Source organism: Trachurus japonicus, chromosome 15, assembly GCF_045865225.1.
Source record: "Trachurus japonicus isolate A0001 chromosome 15, Traja_1.0".
NCBI classification, from domain to species: domain Eukaryota; kingdom Metazoa; phylum Chordata; class Actinopteri; order Carangiformes; family Carangidae; genus Trachurus; species Trachurus japonicus.
The window spans coordinates 8,252,986-8,276,286 of NC_140921.1; the positions used below are offsets into that span (position 1 = coordinate 8,252,986).

The 23,301-nt window shown below is 40.4% G+C and overlaps 3 protein-coding genes, 1 non-coding gene and 1 pseudogene across 5 annotated transcripts; 2 read left to right on the forward strand and 3 right to left on the reverse strand.

Annotated features, from left to right (window-relative positions):
- Positions 1 to 2,284: 2,284 nt before the first annotated feature.
- cycsb (cytochrome c, somatic b) lies at positions 2,285 to 5,630 on the forward strand. The gene is made up of 3 exons (XM_085799433.1): positions 2,285 to 2,368; positions 4,024 to 4,198; positions 5,046 to 5,630. Exons 2-3 carry the CDS (start codon positions 4,030 to 4,032, stop codon positions 5,189 to 5,191), a joined length of 315 nt encoding a protein of 104 aa, XP_085655559.1. The 5' UTR covers positions 2,285 to 2,368; positions 4,024 to 4,029; the 3' UTR covers positions 5,192 to 5,630.
- Positions 5,631 to 8,955: 3,325 nt separating this feature from the next.
- On the reverse strand, positions 8,956 to 9,027 carry trnae-uuc (transfer RNA glutamic acid (anticodon UUC)). The gene has a single exon. It is a non-coding gene; the product is annotated as a tRNA-Glu (tRNA).
- Positions 9,028 to 9,424: 397 nt separating this feature from the next.
- LOC146973144 (gonadotropin subunit beta-2-like) lies at positions 9,425 to 12,383 on the forward strand (annotated as a pseudogene). Its single transcript, XR_015037700.1, has 4 exons — positions 9,425 to 9,528; positions 11,030 to 11,073; positions 11,316 to 11,434; positions 12,128 to 12,383. The product of XR_015037700.1 is annotated as a gonadotropin subunit beta-2-like (transcript).
- A 2,126-nt stretch (positions 12,384 to 14,509) lies between these two features.
- Positions 14,510 to 15,612, reverse strand: LOC146973145 (G protein-coupled receptor 4-like). Its single transcript, XM_085799068.1, has 3 exons — positions 15,433 to 15,612; positions 15,130 to 15,317; positions 14,510 to 15,020 (listed from the first exon to the last, which is right to left on the reverse strand). Exons 1-3 carry the CDS (start codon positions 15,610 to 15,612, stop codon positions 14,510 to 14,512), a joined length of 879 nt encoding a protein of 292 aa, XP_085655194.1.
- A 3,136-nt stretch (positions 15,613 to 18,748) lies between these two features.
- LOC146973146 (G protein-coupled receptor 4-like) lies at positions 18,749 to 19,908 on the reverse strand. The gene is made up of 3 exons (XM_085799069.1): positions 19,705 to 19,908; positions 19,375 to 19,562; positions 18,749 to 19,265 (listed from the first exon to the last, which is right to left on the reverse strand). The coding sequence occupies exons 1-3, from the start codon at positions 19,906 to 19,908 to the stop codon at positions 18,749 to 18,751; spliced, it is 909 nt and encodes a 302-aa protein (XP_085655195.1).
- Positions 19,909 to 23,301: the final 3,393 nt, after the last annotated feature.

The following is a 23,301-nucleotide window of genomic DNA, read 5'->3' on the forward strand; positions in this document are numbered from 1 at the left end:
TCGGAACTTCGACAATCAGTTTTGTTGTATGTTGAAGTTTGGATACAGTTTTTCACAGGACTCTTTTACAGTCTGTGGGTGTTGATAAAAAAAAATTAAAAATTGAGGCAGAGATTTCCTTTTGCAATCTTTTTTTTGGGGAGGAATTTTCTTACAGTTTATTTTACCTCTTGATTAAATCAGTAAGTAAATTCCTTTATTGTCCCGAAACACTTGCCCGTTTCGGGACAATAAAGGAATTTACTTACTGATTTAATATTTGTTTTACTTTATAAGTGGTTGTGGCAGCCATGTTCTCATTTGCATTGTAATGAATTCGTTATTTGTTGTGTTGGAAACATTAAAAAGGGGAATAAGACAAATGAATGACAACAAAATAATAATAATAATAATAATAATAATAATAATAATAAAAGAATATAAATAAATAATATTGAGTAAAATCATACTACAAATATACAACGCATGGTAGCTTTTGTCTAGCTTTAAAGTCACAAAAGGCACCTGTTGTCTTGGTAAATTGAAGATGTAAATAATTTCCCACGGTTAGGAAGGCATCAGTAGGGCTAGTGGTGAACGTTTACTGCCATCTACTGCACGGGATGACTCACAGCTTTCTCCTGCTGTAGATTACAAAAGGATGCTGCAGAAAGCTTTTGTAACTCATGTTAGAAAACAGAAAGAAAAAAAAAATTCACAAAAGTCTGAACAGAGGTTTTTCCAAACCTATAGCAGGCTACTGTGCTGTAGGGAATGAGAAAAAAATAATTACAATGGTCCTGTCTGTGTGAATAATTATACAGTACAGCCTATTTTGTTTAGTCTATAAATAATAACTGTATTTATCGGACAAAGGTTATTGAGTCATTGGCCCACGTAACACATGCATATAGCAATCAGCTGATGATATGGCGTCAGAGGCTTGTGACAGTTTGTTGTGAGGGTGACAAGAATGATCTGTATGCATGTGCACGAGTGTGCGTGTGTGCAAAGAAGCATTCAATGACCCCGTTGAGGACAAACGTGGAGATTATAACAGACAGCCTGGATAGCTGTGGTGGCACAGTTTAAAATCATTTACTGTCAGACTTTTCACTGAGGACTTTTTTGAATATGTGTAAGTTTTTTGTATTTGACAGAAATATGGAGTTTTGAAGATAAGTCCTACAAGTCACCTTTGAAGTTGTGACTCCTTAAACTGCCTGACTGTCTGGCATCTGCCTTCCGGTTTTGTGCCCTTTACCTAAGTAAAAGCATAAAACAATGTTTAAAAAAAACCCACAGTCCTTAACAGGTTAAAGTTATGGAATCCAAATCTAAGTATTATCAGCAAAGAGTGCTTTAAACATCAAATGAATGCATTAATACTTCAATAAAATGACTCTTGGAACCAATATATCGTTATATTTGAGAATTGATTACTTTATAAAGGTAGTTTATAGAAAAGGGTTAACATAAAGTCATACAATACATCCAAGGCATCACGAGATGATTAAGATGAAAACAGTTGTGCATCACCAAAATACTTATAGGCTTGTCTGACTCTCAACTCTCTGCATTTGCTTTATTTCCCCATCACATTTGGGCCTTAAACTTTTGTAATCTTGAACACTGTTCAGTCTGACAAATAGGCTACAACTACAATCAATGTCATAAATGCAGTTAAGTGACAAGTTCATTAACCTCTGAAATATATAGGTGTAAAGTGACATAATAGGGATATTTTAGTTTCTCCATATTCCTAAAACACTATGACCAAATATAATTGACAAACTAAATGTTTTGTATAGCTAAAACATTAGATACTCCAGCTAGTCTATGATAAGAGTTATAAAATATACATTTTAATATATCTATGTATTTCCTTATAAGGCAACTTCAGCAGGTGTCTCTGCCTTTTGCTTCCACAATGGAAGCGAGGGAATGCGACAAGATGGAGGACGAGTACCAAAACGGGTTTCGCTTCCTCCCCTGGATCTTTGTCTCCTCTCCTACGGCACTAAAAACAAATAATATGTTTGATATTTTAAAAGTGACTTGCTGTAGACAGACTATTGTGAGTATCTGAGAGTTATTTTCTCAAAAAATCAAGCGATTTTCCTCATTAAATCTAGAAAGATGGGACCAGACAGAGGGGACGTCTCTGTGTAGAAACGAGACGCGGCCTGAATTGTAGGCGCTACTAGGCAACACGTCAGGATTCGGAAGAAATCGCCCCGGCACGTGATTGGACGATGACGTCAAAAGCCGGTGCCGCTAAAGCGAAGTGACCTTCTTTACGACCGCCATAAACCGCTCACCGGCCGAGAGGAGCATCCCTAAACCCAGACACAGCTGTGATTTTAACCCGACACATTTTAAACAAAAGGTGAGTTTTGTTTTAATCTTTTGAACGAGCTGGCGTAATGTTTGGATAGGTCAGCATCCTTCATAATGATGCTGGAAATACAACAGAAGTACAAATAAGGATGTAACGTTAACTGCTGGTAGCTAGGGCGCATATTGGTGAATAGCTCGGTTTGCTCTTTATGCGTTAGGCTAACGTTACGTTTAATAATCCTGGTCTTGTAATTCGTGATTCATCCAGGCATTTTATGTGAAGTAAAAAGCCTTTAAATGACACATTTGAGCTCATCCAGTCGTGTAACGCAGCTCTCATGGGTGCGGTTTAGCTCACAGAGCAGCGGTTTGTACGACTCTTAGATCCCGTCATTGAAGCATCCTTGACAGCCTCTGTGGGTGAGACATCCACGGCTATATATATAACCAGGCCCGGGTTGATCTTAAGTCACTGATAGTAGTCAAATAGAAACGTCTGTGTCTGATAAACCACGTTTATTTTAATAACAGTATCTGTGTGTGAAAGCTGCGTTCACTATGCGTGGGAAATGTCGAGTGTCCTTGATGCTTTACGAGAGAGGAGCCCGCCATGTTAGACAGAGGTTGACTGGTGCTAACTTTACTGTCTCCCTGTCAGCTGTATATGAGGAAATGTCTCATGATCCCAGCTTATTGGCTCATTGTAAGTCAGGTTGTGGCTGTTTAGACATCAATTCAACGAAATTAAACCCAGTTTTGTGGATATAAGTGTCTGTGGATATATTTAGTGGCTTATTTAAGATGCAGGATGTATGACCGAGCAGTAAAAAGTGCCACATTATTATTTTTTTCCTTGGGTTCACACCGAGGTCATGTTAGGACACTCAAACCAGAGGTGTTGTGCCAAAATTTGCTACCCCATTTAACTTGTTTCCATAGCGACATTATAACCCTGTATTAAACCGCAATACTTGTGTATTAACCGCTTTACAGCGCAGTGATTGTAAACGCAACACAAAACCAGAGTGAATTAGCTAGTTATTCAGTTAAAATTCGTTTTTTAATGATATAAAAAAGCAAAGGGGACTCGTTTTACCGCAACACCAGCGGCAGGAATCATTGCACACTTTTTTTTTTTTTATAGCTGGCTTGTGTAAACTAATGTATCAGAGATAAAGCCGCTATTAAATCAATCACCTTGCACGATAAACTTGACACTTTTTTTCCTCTGTGGAGTAACCCGAGCTAAAGTTGTCGCTACGGGATAGACCTGTGGGTTATATTATAACAAGGGAAGGGGGGGTAAAAGTGTTTTAAGGGTCAGCTGGTGCATTTATTGCCCCGGCAGATTTCCTGATTTCCTTGAAACGACCTCGGCAAGCTGCCAGAGTCACGGGGGGAGAAAGTCAGGACTGGGTTTAAAGGCTGCTGCTGCTGCAGGTACAGTACAAGATAAAAGTGTTCACCTTAAACGACCTTCACAATATGGCGCCGGTCACACTAGACCAGTCAGTGAACTTCTTGCCTCATCCAAGGTCTATGAATAGAAAAAGTTCTGCGAATACAAGATGTGTATTTATGGATGTAAACCTGCAGCTGATGATGATGATGTTGCTGTGTTTATGTTTTGAACTTTAATTCTTAGATTTAATAACAAGATTTTCTGTCTTCTGTGTTTTTCCCCTGTTTGCTCTGCTTCTCCAGTCGACTATGGGAGACGTTGCTAAAGGAAAGAAGGCTTTTGTCCAGAAGTGTGCCCAGTGCCACACAGTAGAGCAGGGGGGCAAGCACAAGGTCGGCCCCAACCTGTGGGGTCTGTTCGGACGTAAGACCGGCCAGGCAGAAGGCTACTCCTACACAGAAGCCAACAAGAGTAAAGGTGAGTTTGGGTGAACTGACCTTTACCCCACATATGGATCGAGGCATCATTGTTTTAAATGGAGATTAAAGTTATTTAACTATTGCTGTGTGTTATATGATGCATAGAAACATTTATAGATCGCTACAAGAAGTGGTTAAAGCAGTGTGTGGTCTTCATTTTCAATTAGCTGACTAATCAAATAGTTATCAACTATTGTAATAACTTTTATATTAGAATAAAATAGAATAGAATACAATAGAAAGTACTTTATTAATTCCTAGGAGGGAAATTCATATCGTCCAGCAGCTTACATAACTTAAATGATATGATATAAATGATAAAATTATACTATAGATAGATATATTAGTAATGTTTTGAGTTGACATTAAGGTTGATAAAGTATTTCTGTGTAATGGATGCATAGAAACATATCTAAATAGTCACAAAAAGTAGTTAAAGCAGTGTGCTTTTAATTTCCAATTAGCTGACTAGTTATCAAGTTCAAGTATTTTAATAATTGTGTAATAGCCGTGTTTTAAAGCCAAAATGTCACATTTGGTTTGAGTATCTTTACAAATATGATGCATTTTTAAACAAATAAGATAAGATTTCTCAAATTAAAAGCATCGAAACTCCCCCAAAAGTTAAATATTATTTCTGACCCTACTAATAGATCAATTATCAATGTAGTTTAACTTTCTTTAGTTTGATCAATCTTTTCAGCGCTGTGGAAATGAACAGTTCAGTATATCGTCGTCTGCTGGTTGAACTTTGGCCACTGATATCTGCTCAGATTCCTCGTATAGCTCTTCCGTGAGTAAATCATCTATCCAGCTCTGATCTCTGATCACCTGTGTGTCCTCAGGTATCGTGTGGAACGAGGACACCTTGATGGAGTACCTGGAGAACCCCAAGAAGTACATTCCTGGAACCAAAATGATCTTCGCCGGCATCAAGAAGAAGGGCGAGCGCCAGGACCTGATCTCATACCTTAAATCTGCCACATCATGAGCGAGCGATTTAAATCGGAATATTTAATGTCATTTTATTTTGTTTATTTTTAGGCTTGCACATGCTAAATATATATATAAATATAGCTTTATGTTTAGTCATTTGTACAGAGGGTTAATTTATGTTTGTCTAGGGTTAGAAAAGTGGCACTTCCTGTGAGCCAGTGACTTCACAGCAAGTGTCACTTCCTCTTTAAGGACAGGGTGCGATCAATCTTTCAAGTGGCCAAACATAAAACTAGTCTGTTTGTTTTTTTTGTTTTTTGTTTTTTGTGAATCTGTATTTCAACTCTAATGAGGAAAAACAAAACTAATCACATTATTGAAAATCGCTGGCCCATGACAGGTTATCTGACCTGTCACTCATTCTGTTCTCCACGACAACATGCGTCTGGTACTTCCTGCTAGCAGAGCCATCGGCCATCAACCTCATTTTTAAAGGAAATAATAACTGTGTAACACAAGAAGTCATGTAATAATTGACATCAGAGTGGTACGGAATGGAAATCTGGAGATGTGTGTGTGTGTTTGGTGGTGAAACTGGTGCTCACACTTGATCGATCTGCTCGCAGCTTTTTATGACGGGTGGAGTTTCTGAAGGAGTGGCGGTGAGAAAGTTCAGCTTTCTCTCGCTCTCTCTCGTTTATCTTCACATATTGAAACCTCCACCGGCCATGAAAGCTCTGTAGATTCAGCAGAGTGAATATTTTTTGGTCCTTTTACAGCTTCGTGTTGTGTTCAAGGACTCAACCTGACAAATCAAGGTTACTGAAGCAGCCCCCTCCCACTTATTCTCTTTACTCCCTACCTGCCACCAGACTCGGCATGTTTTATTTTTAAAAAAATAAGGGTAACACATGCAGTTTGCCTCGTTACAGCTAAGAATTGTGGGTACAACTTTCTATCTATCAATGCCTTCAAAAACCACGACCACCATGTTGGCACACAATCACCACCATGCCGAACAAGATATTGTGGAGCTACTGTAACATTTTACAAACAAAAAAACTATGTAGGACAACATCTGGAGTGAAGGAAGGTTAAGTTATTTACCTGGTTTCACAGGCCTGAAGGAATATTTTAACGTTTTAACTTATTTTACTGTAATCTGACTGAATCTGTAAAGTATTGTCGATGGGGTTGCTTGCTGCTGTCGGTGTGTACACACAGCAATATCCTGTATGCACTTATGAGAAGATTATTACACTGTGGTAGCTATTTTGTGGCTGTGGACAGGATGGTTGGAGGATCAATTAAAAGAAATCGTCCAGAAATGTAAAAACACGGCTTCTTGTCTCCTTGTCTTATTTATTTGTTTATTGAGGAAACACTGATGCATCTCTACTTTGTCAAACATAAGAATATCAAAAACGTATAGTGCATTTTTTTGTTATTATTTGATGATTATCTTATTCTATTGATAAATAATGACCAAATATTTAACCGTTTATTTAATTAAAGCCTAAATAAGTCAGTTTTATAATCATTTCTGCAGCTGTGGAAATTAAACAGATTAATATTGGGGAGAAAGTGTCATAAATGCTGAACATTCATATTTAATCTTAAATTTTAAGGTCAAGGTCAAGGTTTAATACCCAAGGGTAAAATAGTTGTGCAGACAGGAAATGGGGCCATATGAAACACACACACAAATATGAAGAATATATTAGGACACACTAAAAATAAAACACAAAACATTACAACGAATAACAGCAGCAATTCACAGCATTCATTAAAAATGCTCCAAAAAGAGCAATAAAAGATGGTGTGCATATGTTAACCTAGGCCTAATTCGTTCATTAATGACATTTGGTCATGTTTAATGTTTATATTTAGCACTTTTTAGCCTTAAAAAAATAAGTAAGTAAATTTATCTTCTTTTTAACTCCTGATTTTGGGCTTTTTGATCATTTGCTGCTTGTTAGAACAGAACAAACCCATCTGAAGTAGATCAGACCTGCACTGAGTCTGACTTTCTGCCCCTTTGTCCTCAACACATCTTGATTTCATCACTGAGTCCTGACTGAGCTGGACTCTGGTCAAACTCTATAGAGCCACACCTGGTCATACATTCGCCACATTGTTATATAACACGGTCTTTCTAGGAACTGAGCCAGCTGAGGGCAGCTCAGGATCCGGCCTCCTCCTCCTCCTCCTCCTCCTCCTCCTCCTCACACACCGTCACGTTTCCCCTCGCTCAAAGCTCAGCTGACAGCAGAGACGTGACAAGGATCTCTGGTCTTCAAACAACCTGCCTGGCTCCACGAGGCCGAGTTAATTTAGTTATTTTGTGCCGTGAGGCTGTAAAGTCATGTAATTATAGGAGGATTTGGTTTGTGTTAAACAATAATTAAGATAAACAGCTGCTGCTGCTGCTGCTGAGGCTCGTTCATTTCCTTCATGTGTCTACAGTTTTACTCTGCAAGCTGTTCTCATAAGGACACACAATCAACAACATGAAAACCTGCAACTTTCCACCTCTGGTTCATGTTGATGTTGAGTGTGTTTGACTGTAACTTTATGAAATGACCACGTGTGTTTACTGGATCAACTGTAACGTTTCATATCAGGTAATGAAAGTGTGTGTGGCCCAGATCTGATCTGAAATGGTGAGCGCTGGACACTGTTAGGAATTCATGCTGATATTTATAGAGCATAACAACACACACACACACACACACACACACACACACACACACACACACACAGTCAGCTGTAAACGAGGGTCTCTCTCTTTTGAGATATAAATAAAACTGACATGTGACTTAAAACAGGATTATTAATGACAAACAGGTGTGTGTGTGTTGATGTGGTTGTGTGTGTGTGTCTGTGTTTGGTTAGTGATAATTATGGTGTCCCCATGACTTCTCCACCTGCAACGTCAAACATGGTGTACATTTGGAGAGCAAGAAAAAAAGAAAAAAAACACCTGCTGCACTTCTCTAATAATGAAAGTGTTTAACACGCGTGTCGCCTGTAGGTGGCAGTAAAGGATTATAAAAACAGGCACTAAAGAAGTGTTGGGTTAAAGTGTTCCCATAGGTAAACCTCAAGGATGCCATTAGGTTTTATAGCACACACTAAATCCAAATAACATAACATAACACAACACAACATGACAAAACTAAAAATATATAATAATATAATAGTTATGCTTTTGCAAACATTCTCAAAAATCACTTTTTTCATTAATTTTGCACATGCATTTGAACATGCATAAATTCAATTTTTATTCAGACGAAACATGATCATATAGAAATGAAGCTCATCCAACAAAACATTTATACACAAACATTAACTGAGACCTGAAAACGCATCTTACCGACCTATTTAAGAAAATAAAATTCTATAAAATAAAGTTACCATTAGGTTATATGCAGAAAAGGGAAACCTCATCGGTTCATAGTCTGTGTTGTTGTTCTGAGACTCTGACATGCTCCATATTCTGACTAGACTAGCTGAATCAGGAAGGACACTGATGGCTGCAGACAGAGCTTTAATGGTCCCAAACAGAGAGAATATGAACAGAGGGAAGGGAAGGAGGTGGAAAACACCAAGGATAAACAGTGTGACCTTCTGCTCAACCCATGAAATGAGTGAGACCAGAAAGACAAGAGTAACGGTCCAGAACACGACACAGATTACAACAGAGGTCTTGATGTTTAGTCTGAAGCGGTACCACAGCGGTCAGGTGATGAACAAATTTTGAGCAGGCTACAATGCAATTTGTAGGAACGTCTTTCAACATTAAGGGGAAAACTTCTGTTCCCATACCGGGAGTCGAACCCGGGCCGCCTGGGTGAAAACCAGGAATCCTAACCGCTAGACCATATGGGACATGTTTGTCTACAGTCACATGTAGGGAGCCATCCATCAATACAGTGACACCAGACACTCAACCTCTGCATCAATAGCCTACAGATAAAACAGGTTTAGTTGGGTATTGTTTACAATGACCAGGCAGTGAAGGCTGTGACGACGCCATCTGGTGGTCGTATTAGAGGACAGCAGCGGCAGCAGCCTCAGTAGTGGAGACAGGGAAGACAAATAATGTAGCATTTACAACATAATGTTAGAGATATTCATGTAATTATTACTATGACAAATATCTATCACTTGATTTTGTAAAATTACAGACCAGTGAGTTTAATCCCTCCTCCGTCCTTGTTAAACTTGCTCTGTAAGTGACTCAGAGACAGATCTCCTGGGTAGAGATGAAGGTTAAAAAGGTCCTATGATCCATCCAAGTATCATCCTGGATACCAGAGCTCCTCTGTGCTGTATAAAAGCCGGAGCAGGGCAGTCGGCCTCAGCACACCTGCTGCAGACACCAGAGAGGTAGGTCCAGTCCGGCTCAGACACACCAACAACCTGGTAATTTGTTTGTTTATCTTAGTTTTATTTAGTCATTTCTGTTTTTCATGTGAATTTTGTGGGTATTAGCTGCAGGTGTGGTTTGTGGTCTCTGGGTTGTGTTTACAGCAAACAGTGAGACTGCAGTTGTCCATGTTAGTAAGTCACTATCAGCTATTGCAGCCTTTAGCCCAAACACTCCATCAGAGACTCATCATGGTTTTCTGTGTGACTAAAGCTGGAAACTTGATTTCAAATCGATAAGGTCTTATCAATATGGTTGGGCAGACATGACCACAACTTCTGTTACAACTAAATGACAGGAAGCCAGGAGAATGTTAAAATGGGGTCATTCCTATGTTCCCACAGCCCTATGTTCCCTCAGCCCTATGTTCCCTCATTTCTAACTTTTGTTGTCACTGAAAATTAGGCCCTATGTTCCTCAGCCCTTTGGTCCCACCATTGGTTGGGTTTAGGTAATGAAGAAAGGAGTTGGTTAAGTTTAGTAAAAAGACCCGGTAGAGGCTAGACAGGCCAGATAGGTAGAGTCCAGATAGGTAGAGAGAGTCCAGAGGGAACATAGGGCTGAGGGAACATAGGGCTGTGGGAACATAGGCACGCTCCCGTTAAAATAACCAATGTGACATTGTCTTTTGGTCATTGTTGTTGCAAAGACACCACATTGTGCATTACTGATCTTGGTCGACCGCACGGGAGCGTGCCTACGTTCCCTCAGCCCTATGTTCCCACTGGTCTCTCTCTACCTATCTGGACTCTATCTATCTGGCCTGTCTAGCCTCTACCTGGTCTTTTTTTACTAAACTTAAAGCAGAAGTAAGTGGTCCGGTCGTTTTCGCTAATGCTGCGTTCCAGGCAGGCTTTTGAAATCGTAAATTACAGCTTCAAGTCACAACTTACGACTTTGTAGCGTTCCAGGCAACCCACTCGTGTTTCTCCGACCTGTTTTACCGGTGAAAGTCACTATAACGGCCACTCGTAACTTCCAACCGGTGAACTCGTACCAGATCGAACTGGTACGACTTCACGGTCCTCGTCCCTACGTCGCCACATTCACGGCGTCCCTTGGCTGCACACACAGCCCTGCATGCCGTTCTCTCTCCTCATTGGATAAAAACTGTAGGATACGATAAATGTTTTCTCCTCGGCTCAGAGCAGAGCAGAGTGACTGACAGACCCGTGTTTCAGACCAAACACTCTATGTAAGTGATTGCTGTCGGAAGATATAACTATTTAAGACTTATATTAACACAAATATATCACTTACTTCTGCTTTAACCAACTCCTTTCTTCATTGCCTAAACCCAACCAATGGTGGGACCGAAGGGCTGTGGGAACATAGGGCCTAATTTTCAGTGACAACAAAAGTTAGAAATGTGGGAACAAAAGGCTGAGGGAACATAGGGCTGTGGGAACATAGGAATGACCCCGACCGCACTTCCTCTCTTGCAGGATGATGACTGTACAGGTTGCTGGGAGCCCCATCCTCCCTTTGGCCCCTGGCTCCTGCAGGTAAATAAGACAAGACAATCAGACGAAAGTTCATATTCATCCTCATCCTCTGAATCTAATTCAGCTGCTTGTGATTTCACACAAAGATCAAGTGATATTTAACCTTTAGTGTCGATAAAACAGGAAAACTACATAAACATTATGCTAAATTGTCATTGACATGGGATACTGCCTATGGGATCCCCACAGAGTTTCAGTGTGTGACATATTTCAACCAAACTGTGATGGGTTTCTGTCAGCAGTGGCCTTCCAGCTGCCGCCCTGCCAGCTGATCAACCAGACGGTGTCTCTGGAGAAGGAGGGCTGCCCCAAGTGTCACGCCGTGGAAACGACAATCTGCAGTGGTCACTGCATCACCAAGGTATTCTGGGTATTGGAGTGAAAAGGAAAGGATGGACAGCCAAAGAAAAAATAACAGCAAAACAAAACAAAAATGGCTACAAATTCTGATAAAGCAAAGTTCATTACAATTACACATTATTACAAGTCTTGATTTTAATTTAGATAAAGTGAAAACATAGAAATATCAGAGTATCATGAAAAGATGTTAAATTGATAAATGAAAAAAAATTGTAAGAAAAAGCTATATAAAAAAAGCAGATTATTAATAATTATTCTGTAAATAACAAGCACTGGCAGGTTGAAAATATGTGTTTTCATATGACCTTTTATGAGTTCAACTTCTTTCATTAAACTGATGGTTTAATATGTTTTGTTAATTCAACCCAATGTGAACAATCAATCAATTAATGGATTAATAGTGAAAAACAATAGCTCTGTGCATATTTAATTTTATCTTGGAAACAATGACGTGTACATGCAGTACCTTCTCTGTGGCTTTATACAGACATTAAGCTTCACTGTTAAGAGGAAGTGCTGATATCACGGTGTCAAATCATCAAGTGGAGTGACAGACACGTCATCTTTATGGGCCTGTCATATGGTTTCATTTTAAAAGTCTCAATAATTTCCTTTTATTTTAGCAGGAATAACACATTTGTAGGGACTATTCCGAATGTGAAGTGTGATCCTCATCATTTTAGTTCCTCTCCAGGACCCTGTCATCAAGACACTGTTCAGTAACGTGTACCAGCATGTGTGCACGTACCAGGACGTCTATTACAGAGCGTTTGAACTTCCCGACTGTCCTCCAGTCCTGACGTGAACCCCATCGTCACCTACCCCGTGGCCCTGAGCTGCCACTGCGGCCGGTGTGCGACGGACACATCTGACTGCACCTTTGAGAGCCTGCAACCGGACTTCTGCATGAATAACATACCTTCCTACTACTAGTCAACACAAGACAGCACGATTGACCATATAGAACCGTCCTGACTTTGAGCATTAACTACCTACAGTAAATAAAGATCATCACAATTACCAGGGCAATTATGTTTCTGTTTGTTCTGTGGCTGAATGTGAACCATGTGCCAAAAACAAAAAAAAATGTTTAAGTCTCTCTGGAAAAATGCAGTTTTGGTATCTGTACATGTCTTGACTCTGTCTGTGGTTTTTGATCTGAACATGATAAAACATGGTCTACAGCAGAAGTTAAAACAGTTTCACGCTGATAAAAGCTGCAAAAAAACTCAGTCAGCTGAACTTCTTTCCCCTGAATTTTCCCTTGCTCAATCACGAGCCCTGTAGATTATCTGCAGTAGATTCAATTCAATTCAATTCAATTCAATTCAATTCGAATTTACTTTATTGGCATGAATGTTACGAGAACTATTTTGCCAAAGCATCAAGAATCAATGAAACAAAACAAATACAACTCACACAATCAAATACATACAAAAAAAAAAAAGAGAAAGTACCGTATGTATACATTTATAAACCCTATGCGTATATGTGCTGATGCTCTCTTATACATTGGGTTATTCACAGATTGGGTGAGGCAGTTGCAACTTGTTATATATAATGAAAAATATATACATACAGTAGTTCATATTAAATGATGATACTGTAATAATAATAATAATAATAATAATGATAAAAATGGTCAATAAATCTTTAAATGTATGTTCTGAGAAATACGTTTTTTTTTTTAGAGAAACAGGAAGAGACAGGGTTTATCAACATAAAGCAATACAGATGTTATCTGTGAGAACATGATTTGGATATTTTGGGGGTTAAACTTTAGAACAGTGGCTAGAAAAATAGACACATGGAAAGTAAATTGGATTTTAACTTGCAGAAACTCTGTAGCAGTTGCACAGTGCCAATCAATGAGGGTTTTTATTGTTCATAATTTTTTCTTTCCTGTTCGAGCTCAATGATATCTCTGTCACTGTTCATCCTGCAACAACACACAAAGGTCCAAAACTTGTCTACAACTACTTTTTTTTTTTTTTTTGGGTGGTTTCCTGAACACAACCTAGGCAGCTCCAAACATTTTGGAAAGCATTAGCATGATGAAAACCTTCTACATGGTGACACACACCATAAAGAAAAAGCTGGTCATCAGTCCATACGTGTAAATCAAATTGCTATTGAATGAGGTTAGAAATGAGAGGGTTGATGATGTAGATCGGAGCCATGTGATCATTTCTGACCTGCAGGAAAACATTAAGAGTAAACACAATGGTTGGAAGCATGTTGTGAGCTGCATGTTTCTATCTTGTTCTGCTGAAAACTGCACTCTCAAAACTAGTGTCAAAGGAAGATTTTAGCAGTGTTGTCTCTTCTCTTTATCCACACTTTCTAAAAACGTGAAATTGAGCAACACTGCATGATAAGTCATGAGGGAGGTCCTTAATGATGTGATCTCTGCCTCATCTAATCTTCACCACTGAGGAAGACGGATGTATATTTCTAGTGAATTCATTGCTGGGAGTCACATTCGTATTGTACTAAACAATAAACTTCCTATAGGCTTTAGGTGCTTTGCTTCTTTGTGTCTGTGTCTCCCTTTGTTGATTTTTATTGTAGTTAGAATAAAACATCTTTTTAATGGTGACTTGATGACAAAATACAAATGAGATTTATCTAAGAGAAATGTTTTCAGAGAGGAGTTGTGAGTGAGGAGGTTTGGTGCTCCAATTTTCAATGAATAAAGGTAAACAAGCTGAATATTATTGAGTTTATTAAAACAATGTTAAAATAACTTACAACAAATATACAGCTGGAAACTCTTCAAAACTGTGTAAAAGTTAAACAATAAAAAAATGACAAAATACAGATGTAAAAATGAAAGATGTGCTTATAATGGCAGAGTCAGTGATCCTGCTGCAGATTATCTCTACATCCATAAAAGAGTTTACTTGGTAATATAATAATGACAAGCCTTTAATTGACAAAAAGAGAGAAAAAACCTTTGTGTTACAGTAAATATATTGTGAGACATGATGTTGTAAATCATCTCAGAGGACAACAGTATCTGATATGTCTCTGTACCTTTCTTCTTCCATTTTTCTTTTTCTCCTTCATTCTCTGCCTATAAGTTGATATCACTCATTCTGATATCACTGTTACTATTCATCCTGCAATGACACACACAGGCCAAAAACTTGTCTACAACCCCTTTCCGACTGAAAAAATACAGAAACAAGTCTGCAAGAGGACTGAGCTTTAGCAAAAGGTCAGAGACAAACCAGAAGGTATTACTCATCTCTTCTGCAAGATACCTAATGATGCTGGGCAGGAACAACAGCGTGTAAATAAGTAGCACTAAAACCAAAATGGCCACAATTCGTCGTTTTTCATCAGGAGGGACACTGATGGCTGCAGACAGAGCTTTAATGGTTCCAAACAGGAAGAATATGAACAGAGGGAAGGGAAGGAGGAAAATAAGTGCATAGGTGATTTGCCTGATATAATAGTTAGTCGCAAAATAGTAAACAAGACCACAGACTAAATGAAGTGTCCAGACCACGACACAGACCACAACAGAGGTCTTGATGTTTCGTCTGAAGCGGTACCACAGCGGCCAGGCGACGACCAGATACCTGTAATACACAGACACACAGATCGTCTTTGTGGAGCATCTGAGTTATGATGAAATAAAATGATCAGACAGAGAAAAGTTACACACACACTGAGTATATTGATAGCTACCTTTCCAGGGAAACACACACCATGAAGCAAACACTGGCCATCAGACCATACTTGTATGTAAAATTAAGGATTTCTTCGATGATGAAATTCTGAGGTTTTGACACATAAACGATCATGGAGCAGAGTTGAATGATGTCAGAAATGAGAAGGTTGATGATGTAGATCGGAGCCACGTGATCCTTTCTGACCTGCAGGAAAACATTGAGAAGAGTATGATCTGAGCTGATGAGATGGTTTTATCTTGTTCTGCTCAAAACTGCACTCATATTAATTTGTCATGAAACACATGAACTGAGTTCTCACCAGAGAGTAAAGTCCATAGATGGCCACTAGGGTCAGTGGCAGGCCGATACTGATGATGATGCACAACACCACTTTCCAGGTGAGTGCTTTCACAGTAATGTCGGTTTCATAGTCGGACTCAATGTTGATGTTATTGTAGCTTTTGTCCACTGAGGAGTTGGTAATGTAGGAATCTTCCATATAAAATCTGCTGTTAGAGAGAAGAGCATGTATTTTAATGTAGACTTCACATTGTTCCGTGATGGTACTAAAGCTGTGAGGTGAATCTGGTCCTTAAGTGAAACTGTGAGGTTTGAAGTTTGTGCTGGTGTGTTAAATATCACCGTTGTCTTCTCAGAAGAAAAGCACGAGAAAGGAAAAAAGACACTTACTGTGCATCACTGTCGACCTACAGTCAGTGGTCATCAATAACTTCATAGTTTTGATGAATGAGGTTATAAATAGATTGAGAGAAATAATGTGAAACAAACTTTACCTTTGAAAGCTGGTGGAAAACATAAAACCTTGATATTCCTCTTGACAGTTTTCTTGTCTGTGTCAGTCTTGTCTCATGCAACAATTTGTAACTTGTGTCATGAAGGAGATTTGTCATCAGATATACTCCTTATCTCTGCCCCACAGGAAGTAAACTGAGATGTTTTTTCCCTTATTGCTGAGGTAAAAAAATTGCATTGAAAATATGTATTACCACAGCATGTTTTTGATGGTTCCCTGAACACAACCTGCAAATTAGCAACTCCAAGCATTTTGGAGAACATTAAAGTGATATAAACTTTGCTTTTCCAACTGCGTAATAGTATATGACATAAATTAACTTTTAATAGACTTAATCTTTACCACTAATGAAGAAGACATATGTAGTTTTCTAGGGAATTAATTGCTAAGAGTTACATTCTTGTTGTAAACTATAAATGTAGAACGTGCAAAAGTTGAGATATCAATAAATATACTGGACACAATACCTCATTTCACTAAGAATATACAGTCTATGAGCACTGCAGCAAGAGCTCCCCCTGCTGGTCTTTGCAGACATAATCAATCAATCAATCAATCAATCAATCACAAGCACCATCCCTGAGAACAGACTCAGCAAGTAGATCAATTCTTTTAACAGGATGGTCATTTTTAAACTTTATAATGTTTTCAGCTCCATTTGAATGATTTTAACATCTTTCATGGAAATTAAACATTTTAACCTTCTTCACAGGACTTAACCCCTTAATAGTAATGGTCAATGGACGTGCACTTACAATATATAGGTTTTCTGTCTCACAAAAACGTATTTTCCCCACTGTAAGTGACTATAGGCTACAGCAACAGTCCAGTCCCTTGTTATCTGTCAAAAACTTCACAGCTCTGATTTAAAAGGTTATAAATAAAGTGAGGGAAGTAATGTAATATAAACTTTACTTTTGAAAGCTGCTGGATCACAAGTTCCTTTTAGCAGAGTCTGTTGTTTCTCCTCTGAAACCACACAGTCTAATAATGTGAAATTCAGCAATGTAGCATGAAACGTTATGAGGGAGGTTCTTTATGATGTGACCTCTGCTACTGTGGAAAACAGATAGTAATCTATACAAATACTTATGAAAACTCTGCAGGTTCATGACTTCTCTGCTGACATTAATTTGTTTGTGTTGGTTCACAACTGTGTGACCAGGAAAACCATTTGCTATAGAAGTTGTAGCAGACTGGTGACATTTAACAAAGGTAAACAAGCAGTAGCCTACGTCAAAATAAATATATAACAACAACAACAACTGCATCTCTGTCTTTTTATTTGTCTCCCTCCTTCTTTCTCTGTCTACATGGAGCGACTACACAGTAAGTTATAAGACTATAAGACCTATAAGTTGACATCATTCATGCTGATATCTCTGTCACTGTTCATCCTGCAACGACACACAAAGGCCAAAAACTTGTCTGCAGCTCCTTTCCTACTGAAAACATACAGAAACAAGTCTGCAAGAGGACTGAGCATTATCAAAGTGACAGTCACTACACTCAAGGGATAATAACACCTCCAAATGATGGTGAGCAGGAACAACAGTGTGTAAATAAATAAGTAGCACCAAAACCAAAATGGCCACAATTCGTCGTTTTTCAGCAGGAGGGACACTGATGGCTGCAGACAGAGCTTTAATGGTCCCATACAGGAAGAACATGAACAGAGGGAAGGGAAGGAGGAGGAAGACAAAAATTATTCCCATGGCCTCAGGATAAACTCCCAAACTGAAGAGGAAGGATCCAGACCACGACACAGACCACAACAGAGGTCTTGATGTTTCGTCTGAAGCGGTACCACAGCGGCCAGGCGATGACCAAATACCTGTAATACACAGACACACAGATCGTCTTTGTGGAGCATCTGTAGTCGATGTTACTGCCATGGGAAGAGTGCATGATAAGAGGGAGGTCCTTAAAGGGATAGTTCACCCAAAATTCATATTGCACTCATCTACTCACCCTCATGTCGACTAAGGGCTGGGAGAAGTTTCAGAGTCCTCCGTGGCTTCTCTGAGTTACAGGGGGTCTCGGCATAGCACTGCATGTCCATATAACGGTTGCAAATGGATACCACTTTTCTTCGTAACAAAAAGACACACCAAAAAACATCCAAATACCTCCATGCTGCTCGTATGTAATGTCCGTCTTGTATTGAAGCCCCGAAATGCGAAATTGTTCCGAAAAAAATCTAATAAGTCTATGTTTCAAGCTTGTTTGTAGCGGAAGCTCCTCTTCCTGGTTCGTCCCATTTGGACGGACCAGGAAGAGGAGGGTGAACTATCCCTTTAATGATGTGATCTCTGCCTCATCTAATCTTCACCACTGAGGAAGACAGATGTGGTTTTCTAGTGAATTCATTGCTGGGAGTCACATTCATGTTATAAACTAGAAACTTAATGTGTCTTCCTGTGTTGTTTGTATTGTAGTTAGAATAACGTTAATTTTTAATGGTGCCAGAATATGAGTGAGACTGATCAAATTTAAAATTGATTACGAAAAAGTTAAATGTTTCTTTTTAGTTTATTAAAAAAATAATGTTGAAAGAACTTATAACAAAAACTACAGCTGTAGTTGGAAACTCTTTATACAGTATGTAAAAGTTAAATAAGCAGAAATCAGACAAAGATGAGAATGAGAGATCACGTTGCAGATTATCTCAGCTATTAAAGTGATGAATTGATAATATAATAATAATTAGCATCAACTTTTAATTGACAAAAATCATGTCAGAAGACAGCAGTATCTGATTTGTTCCTGTACATTTCTTCCTCCATTTTTCCTTTTCTCCTTCTTTTACTGGACCGACTGCTTATGAGTTAATATCATTCATGCTGATATCTCTGTCACTATTCATCCTGCAACGACACACACAGGCCAAGAACTTGTCTGCAGCTTCTTTCCTACTGAAAACATAGAGAAACAAGTCTGCAAGAGGACTCAACCTTAGAAAAAGGTCAGAGGCAATTGGGAAAGTATCATGATACTTTGCTTCTTCTACAAGGAACATAATGATGCTGGGCAGGAACAACAGTGTGTAAATAAGTAGCACCAAAACCAAAATGGCCACAATTCGCTGTTTTTCATTAGAAGGGACACTGATGGCTGCAGACAGAGCTTTAATGGTCCCAAACAGGGTGAAGATGAACAGAGGGAAGGGAAGGAGGAAAATAAGTGCATAGGTGATTCGCTTGAAATAATTGTTAATCACAAAATGGTAAACAAGACCTAAGACTAAAAGAAGTGTCCAGACCACGACACAGATCATAACAGAGGTCTTGATGGTTCGTCTGAAGCGGTACCACAGCGGCCAGGCGATGACCAGATACCTGTAATACACAGACACACAGATCGTCTTTGTGGAGCATCTGAATTATGATGAAATAAAATGTTCAAACAGAGAAAAGTTACACACACACTGAGTAGACTGATAGCTACCTTTCCAGGGAAACACACATCATGAATCCAACACTGGCCACCGCACCATAAAGATATGTAAAACGAAGGATGTCTCCAATGATGCAATGTTGAGGTTCTGCCACCTCAACAATCATGGTGCAGAGTTGAATGAGGTCAGAAATGAGAAGGTTGATGATGTAGATCGGAGCCACGTGACCATCTCTGACCTGCAGGAAAACATTGAGAAGAGTAAACACAGTGGTTGGAAACATGTTGTGAGCTGATGACATGTTTTTATCTTGTTCTGCTGAAAACTGCACTCATGAATTTGTCATCAGACTCTTCCTCAGTCATGAACTGAATTCTCACCAGAGAGTAAAGTTGATAGATGGCCACTAGGGTCAGTGGCAGGCCGATACTGATGATGATGTACAACACCACATTCCTGATGAATAAAGCTTCTGTACTGATGCTGGTGTTGTTGATGTTTCCTCCATTGTCGTACTCCGTACTCAGATTGCTGTTATTGTAGCTTTTGTCCATTGAGGAGTTGTTAATGTAGGAATCTTCCATCTTCCTATAAAATTTGTTGTCAGAGAGAAGAGCATGTATTTTAATGTAGACCTCACATCAGTGATACTACTAAAGTTGTGAGGTGAATAAATCTGGTCGTCGGGTCTATTGAGTCAAACTGTGAGGTCATTCCTCAAACCTACAACGAGACCTGTGACTTTTCAAGTCATGGCTTCCAAATCTATGGAGCTCTCTGTCTGTGATCCATCCTGTGATGGCTTCAGGAAACATTTACATTCAGTCAGGCTTTTGGCCAGTCTGACTCAATATCTCCCCTTTAATTTTATTGTTCTTTATTTACATCACTGATTTATTTTGTTTTTTTTAGGATTTGAACATTTAACACTTTTTGATTGTTTTCCATCAACTACAACTTCTGTACAGTCTCCAATGTGAGACAAGACCAGTTTTTAAAACCCACTTCAATTCATTCAATGTTAATACTAAACCTGTTAAATGCCGTTCACACAAATATAAAATTATAATACAGGATAAATCTAAGAGTGATGGAGCATTTTACACCAAACTCAGTTCACTTAAGACATTAGAAAAAAAAACATAACTGTACAGCGGGGAAAATAAGTATTTGACCCCCTTCAGATTTTTGCCCTTATCTCACCTAATCAAATGTAAATTAATTTATAACCTTTATATGATGGTATTGTTTATTAATTGTTTTTGTTGATATTCTGTCTCTCTGTTAAAATAAACTAACCATAAAACTATAGACTGTCCAGGGGATCAAATATTTATTTTCACAACTGTAAGCGACTGTGCAGCTACAGTCCAGTCCCATTGTTATGAATCTTCACAGCTCAGAAAGATATGTAACAGAAACCTTACCTTTGAAGCTGCTGGATCACAACCTGGATGAGTTTCTTTTAGCAGAGTCTGTTGTTTCTCCTCTAAATCCTCACAGTCTAATAATGTGTAATTCAGCAATGTAGCATCATTAGTTATGAGGGAGGTTCTTCATGATGTGACCTCTGCTGATGAGGAAATCAGATGGTTATCTATACAAACAGTTATGAAAACGATGCAGGTACATGACTTCTCTGAACGCTGACATTAATTCGTTTGTGTTAGTTCACAACTGTGTGACCAGGAAATACGTTGTAAGCAGGATGTTGACATTTAATAACGGTAAACAAGCAGTTTATTGAGAAACAATGTAGAAAAAAAAACATACAAAAAAGTAACCTAACCTGCTTAAAGGGGAACTCCGGTTTTTTGACACCTGGACCTTATTTAGATAGAGAGAGATAGATAATACTTTATTCATCCCTAGCAGGGAAATTCAAGTTAGTCCTGTAGCTCACACAACAATGACACAAAAAGATGAACACAAAAAACATTTTAACAAGTGTTATATAAAACGATTGCAGCAGGAACAGCTTGATGGAGCAGGACTACCAGATGGAGCAGGACCACCGGAAGCAGGACCGCCAGGTGGAGCAGGACCGCCAGGTGGAGCAGGACTGCCGGAAGCAGGACCGCCAGGTGGAGCAGGACCGCCAGGTGGAACAGGACCGCCAGACGGAGCAGGACCGACAGATGGAGCAGGACCGCCAGGTGGAGCAGGACCACCAGATGGAGCAGGACTGCCGGAAGCAGGGCCGCCAGGTGGAGCAGGACCGCCAGGTGGAGCAGGACTACCAGATGGAGCAGGACCGCCGGAAGCAGGACCGCCAGGTGGAGCAGGACCGCCAGGTGGAGCAGGACCACCAGATGGAGCAGGACTGCCGGAAGCAGGACCGCCAGGTGGAGCAGGACTACCAGATGGAGCAGGACCGCCGGAAGCAGGACCGCCAGGTGGAGCAGGACCGCCAGGTGGAGCAGGACCGCCGGAAGCAGGACCGCCAGACGGAGCAGGACCGCCAGGTGGAGCAGGACCGCCAGACGGAGCAGGACCGCCAGGTGGAGCAGGACCGCCGGAAGCAGGACCGCCAGGTGGAGCAGGACTGCCAGGTGGAGCAGGACCGCCAGGTGGAGCGGGACCGCCAGGTGGAGCAGGACAGCCAGGTGGAGCAGGACCACCAGATGGAGCAGGACCGCTAGGTGGAGCAGGACCGCCAGGTGGAGCAGGACCGCCAGGTGGAGCAGGACCACCAGGTAGAGCAGGACCACCAGGTGGAGCAGGACCGCCGGAAGCAGGACCGCCAGGTGGAGCAGGACCGCCAGATGGAGCAGAACCGCCGGAAGCAGGACCGCCGGAAGCAGGACCGCCAGATGGAGCAGGACCGCCAGATGGAGCAGGACCGCCAGGTGGAGCAGGACCGCCGGAAGCAGGACCGCCGGAAGCAGGACCGCCGGAAGCAGGGCCGCCAGGTGGAGCTGGACCGCCGGAAGCAGGGCCGCCAGGTGGAGCAGGACCGCCAGGTGGAGCTGGACCGCCGGAAGCAGGGCCGCCAGGTGGATCTCTATCTCTTCCTCTCTCTCCTTTTTTCCCTGTCTACATGGAGCGACTGCCTATAAGTTGACGTCATTCATGCTGAGATCTCTGTCTGTTCATCCTGCAACAACACACAGGCCAAAATCTTGTCTACAGCTCTTTTCCTGCTGAACAGGCTACAGAAAGAGGACTGGACATCATTAAAGTGACATTCACAAAAAAACATAACCTATAGGTGACTGTACAGCTACAGTTCAGTCCCCTTGTTATGAACTATTAACTTTATACAGTTTTGATGTAACCGGTTATAAGTAATGTAACACAAACTTTACCTTTGAAACTGCTGGATCACAACCTGGATGAGTTGTCTGTTGTTTCTCCTTTAAAGGGATATTCCGGCGTAAGTTTAACCCATGGTCCAACGCACCGTAACACCAAGTTAGACACCCCCTCGGTGGCCGCTGAAACAAGATGTTTCTGCTGCCAGTCGGCCTCGGACGCGTGTTGTCAGTGCCTGGACTCTGTGCTGGGCACGGAAAGTTGCTGCATAGTGTATAACTGGAGCAGAGTGGGTGAGTTGTTTTCGTCTCTTTTCAATAGAAACCAGGCTAAGCTAACAGATTGATGCCTCGTGTCATGTGCTGGGACCCTGTTTGTACTGTTGATGACGTTTGGTGCTGTTCTGAGCATTGTTTGTGGCTGTAAGTGGCTTTTTGCTCGGTTGCTAGTGGATCCGTATACTGCACTGTTTGTTATGGTGCGGTCATTGCTAAAGTTGCTACAGCTAGAGAAGCTAGCGGTTAGCAGACTTCATCTCTCGAGGGTGTTATAGTGCGTTGGACCATGGGTTAAATTTACACCGGAATATCCCTTTAAATCCACACAGTCTGAAAATGTGAAATTGAGCAACACTGCATAGTAAACAGGACCTAAGACTAAAAGAAGTGTCCAGACCACAACACAGACCACAACAGATGTCTTGATGGTTCGTCTGAAGTGGT

Coding starts and splice junctions, on each gene's coding strand:
- cycsb (XM_085799433.1), top strand. CDS start 4,030: ATGGGAGACGTTGCTAAAGGAAAGAAGGCTTTTGTCCAGAAGTGTGCC. Junction 4,199..5,045: donor AGAAGCCAACAAGAGTAAAG/GTGAGTTTGGGT, acceptor GTGTGTCCTCAG/GTATCGTGTGGAACGAGGAC.
- LOC146973145 (XM_085799068.1), bottom strand. CDS start 15,612: ATGGAAGATTCCTACATTACCAACTCCTCAGTGGACAAAAGCTACAAT. Junction 15,318..15,432: donor TCTATGGACTTTACTCTCTG/GTGAGAACTCAG, acceptor GTTTTCCTGCAG/GTCAGAAAGGATCACGTGGC. Junction 15,021..15,129: donor GTGTGTGTTTCCCTGGAAAG/GTAGCTATCAAT, acceptor TGTGTATTACAG/GTATCTGGTCGTCGCCTGGC.
- LOC146973146 (XM_085799069.1), bottom strand. CDS start 19,908: ATGGAAGATTCCTACATTAACAACTCCTCAATGGACAAAAGCTACAAT. Junction 19,563..19,704: donor TCTATCAACTTTACTCTCTG/GTGAGAATTCAG, acceptor GTTTTCCTGCAG/GTCAGAGATGGTCACGTGGC. Junction 19,266..19,374: donor ATGTGTGTTTCCCTGGAAAG/GTAGCTATCAGT, acceptor TGTGTATTACAG/GTATCTGGTCATCGCCTGGC.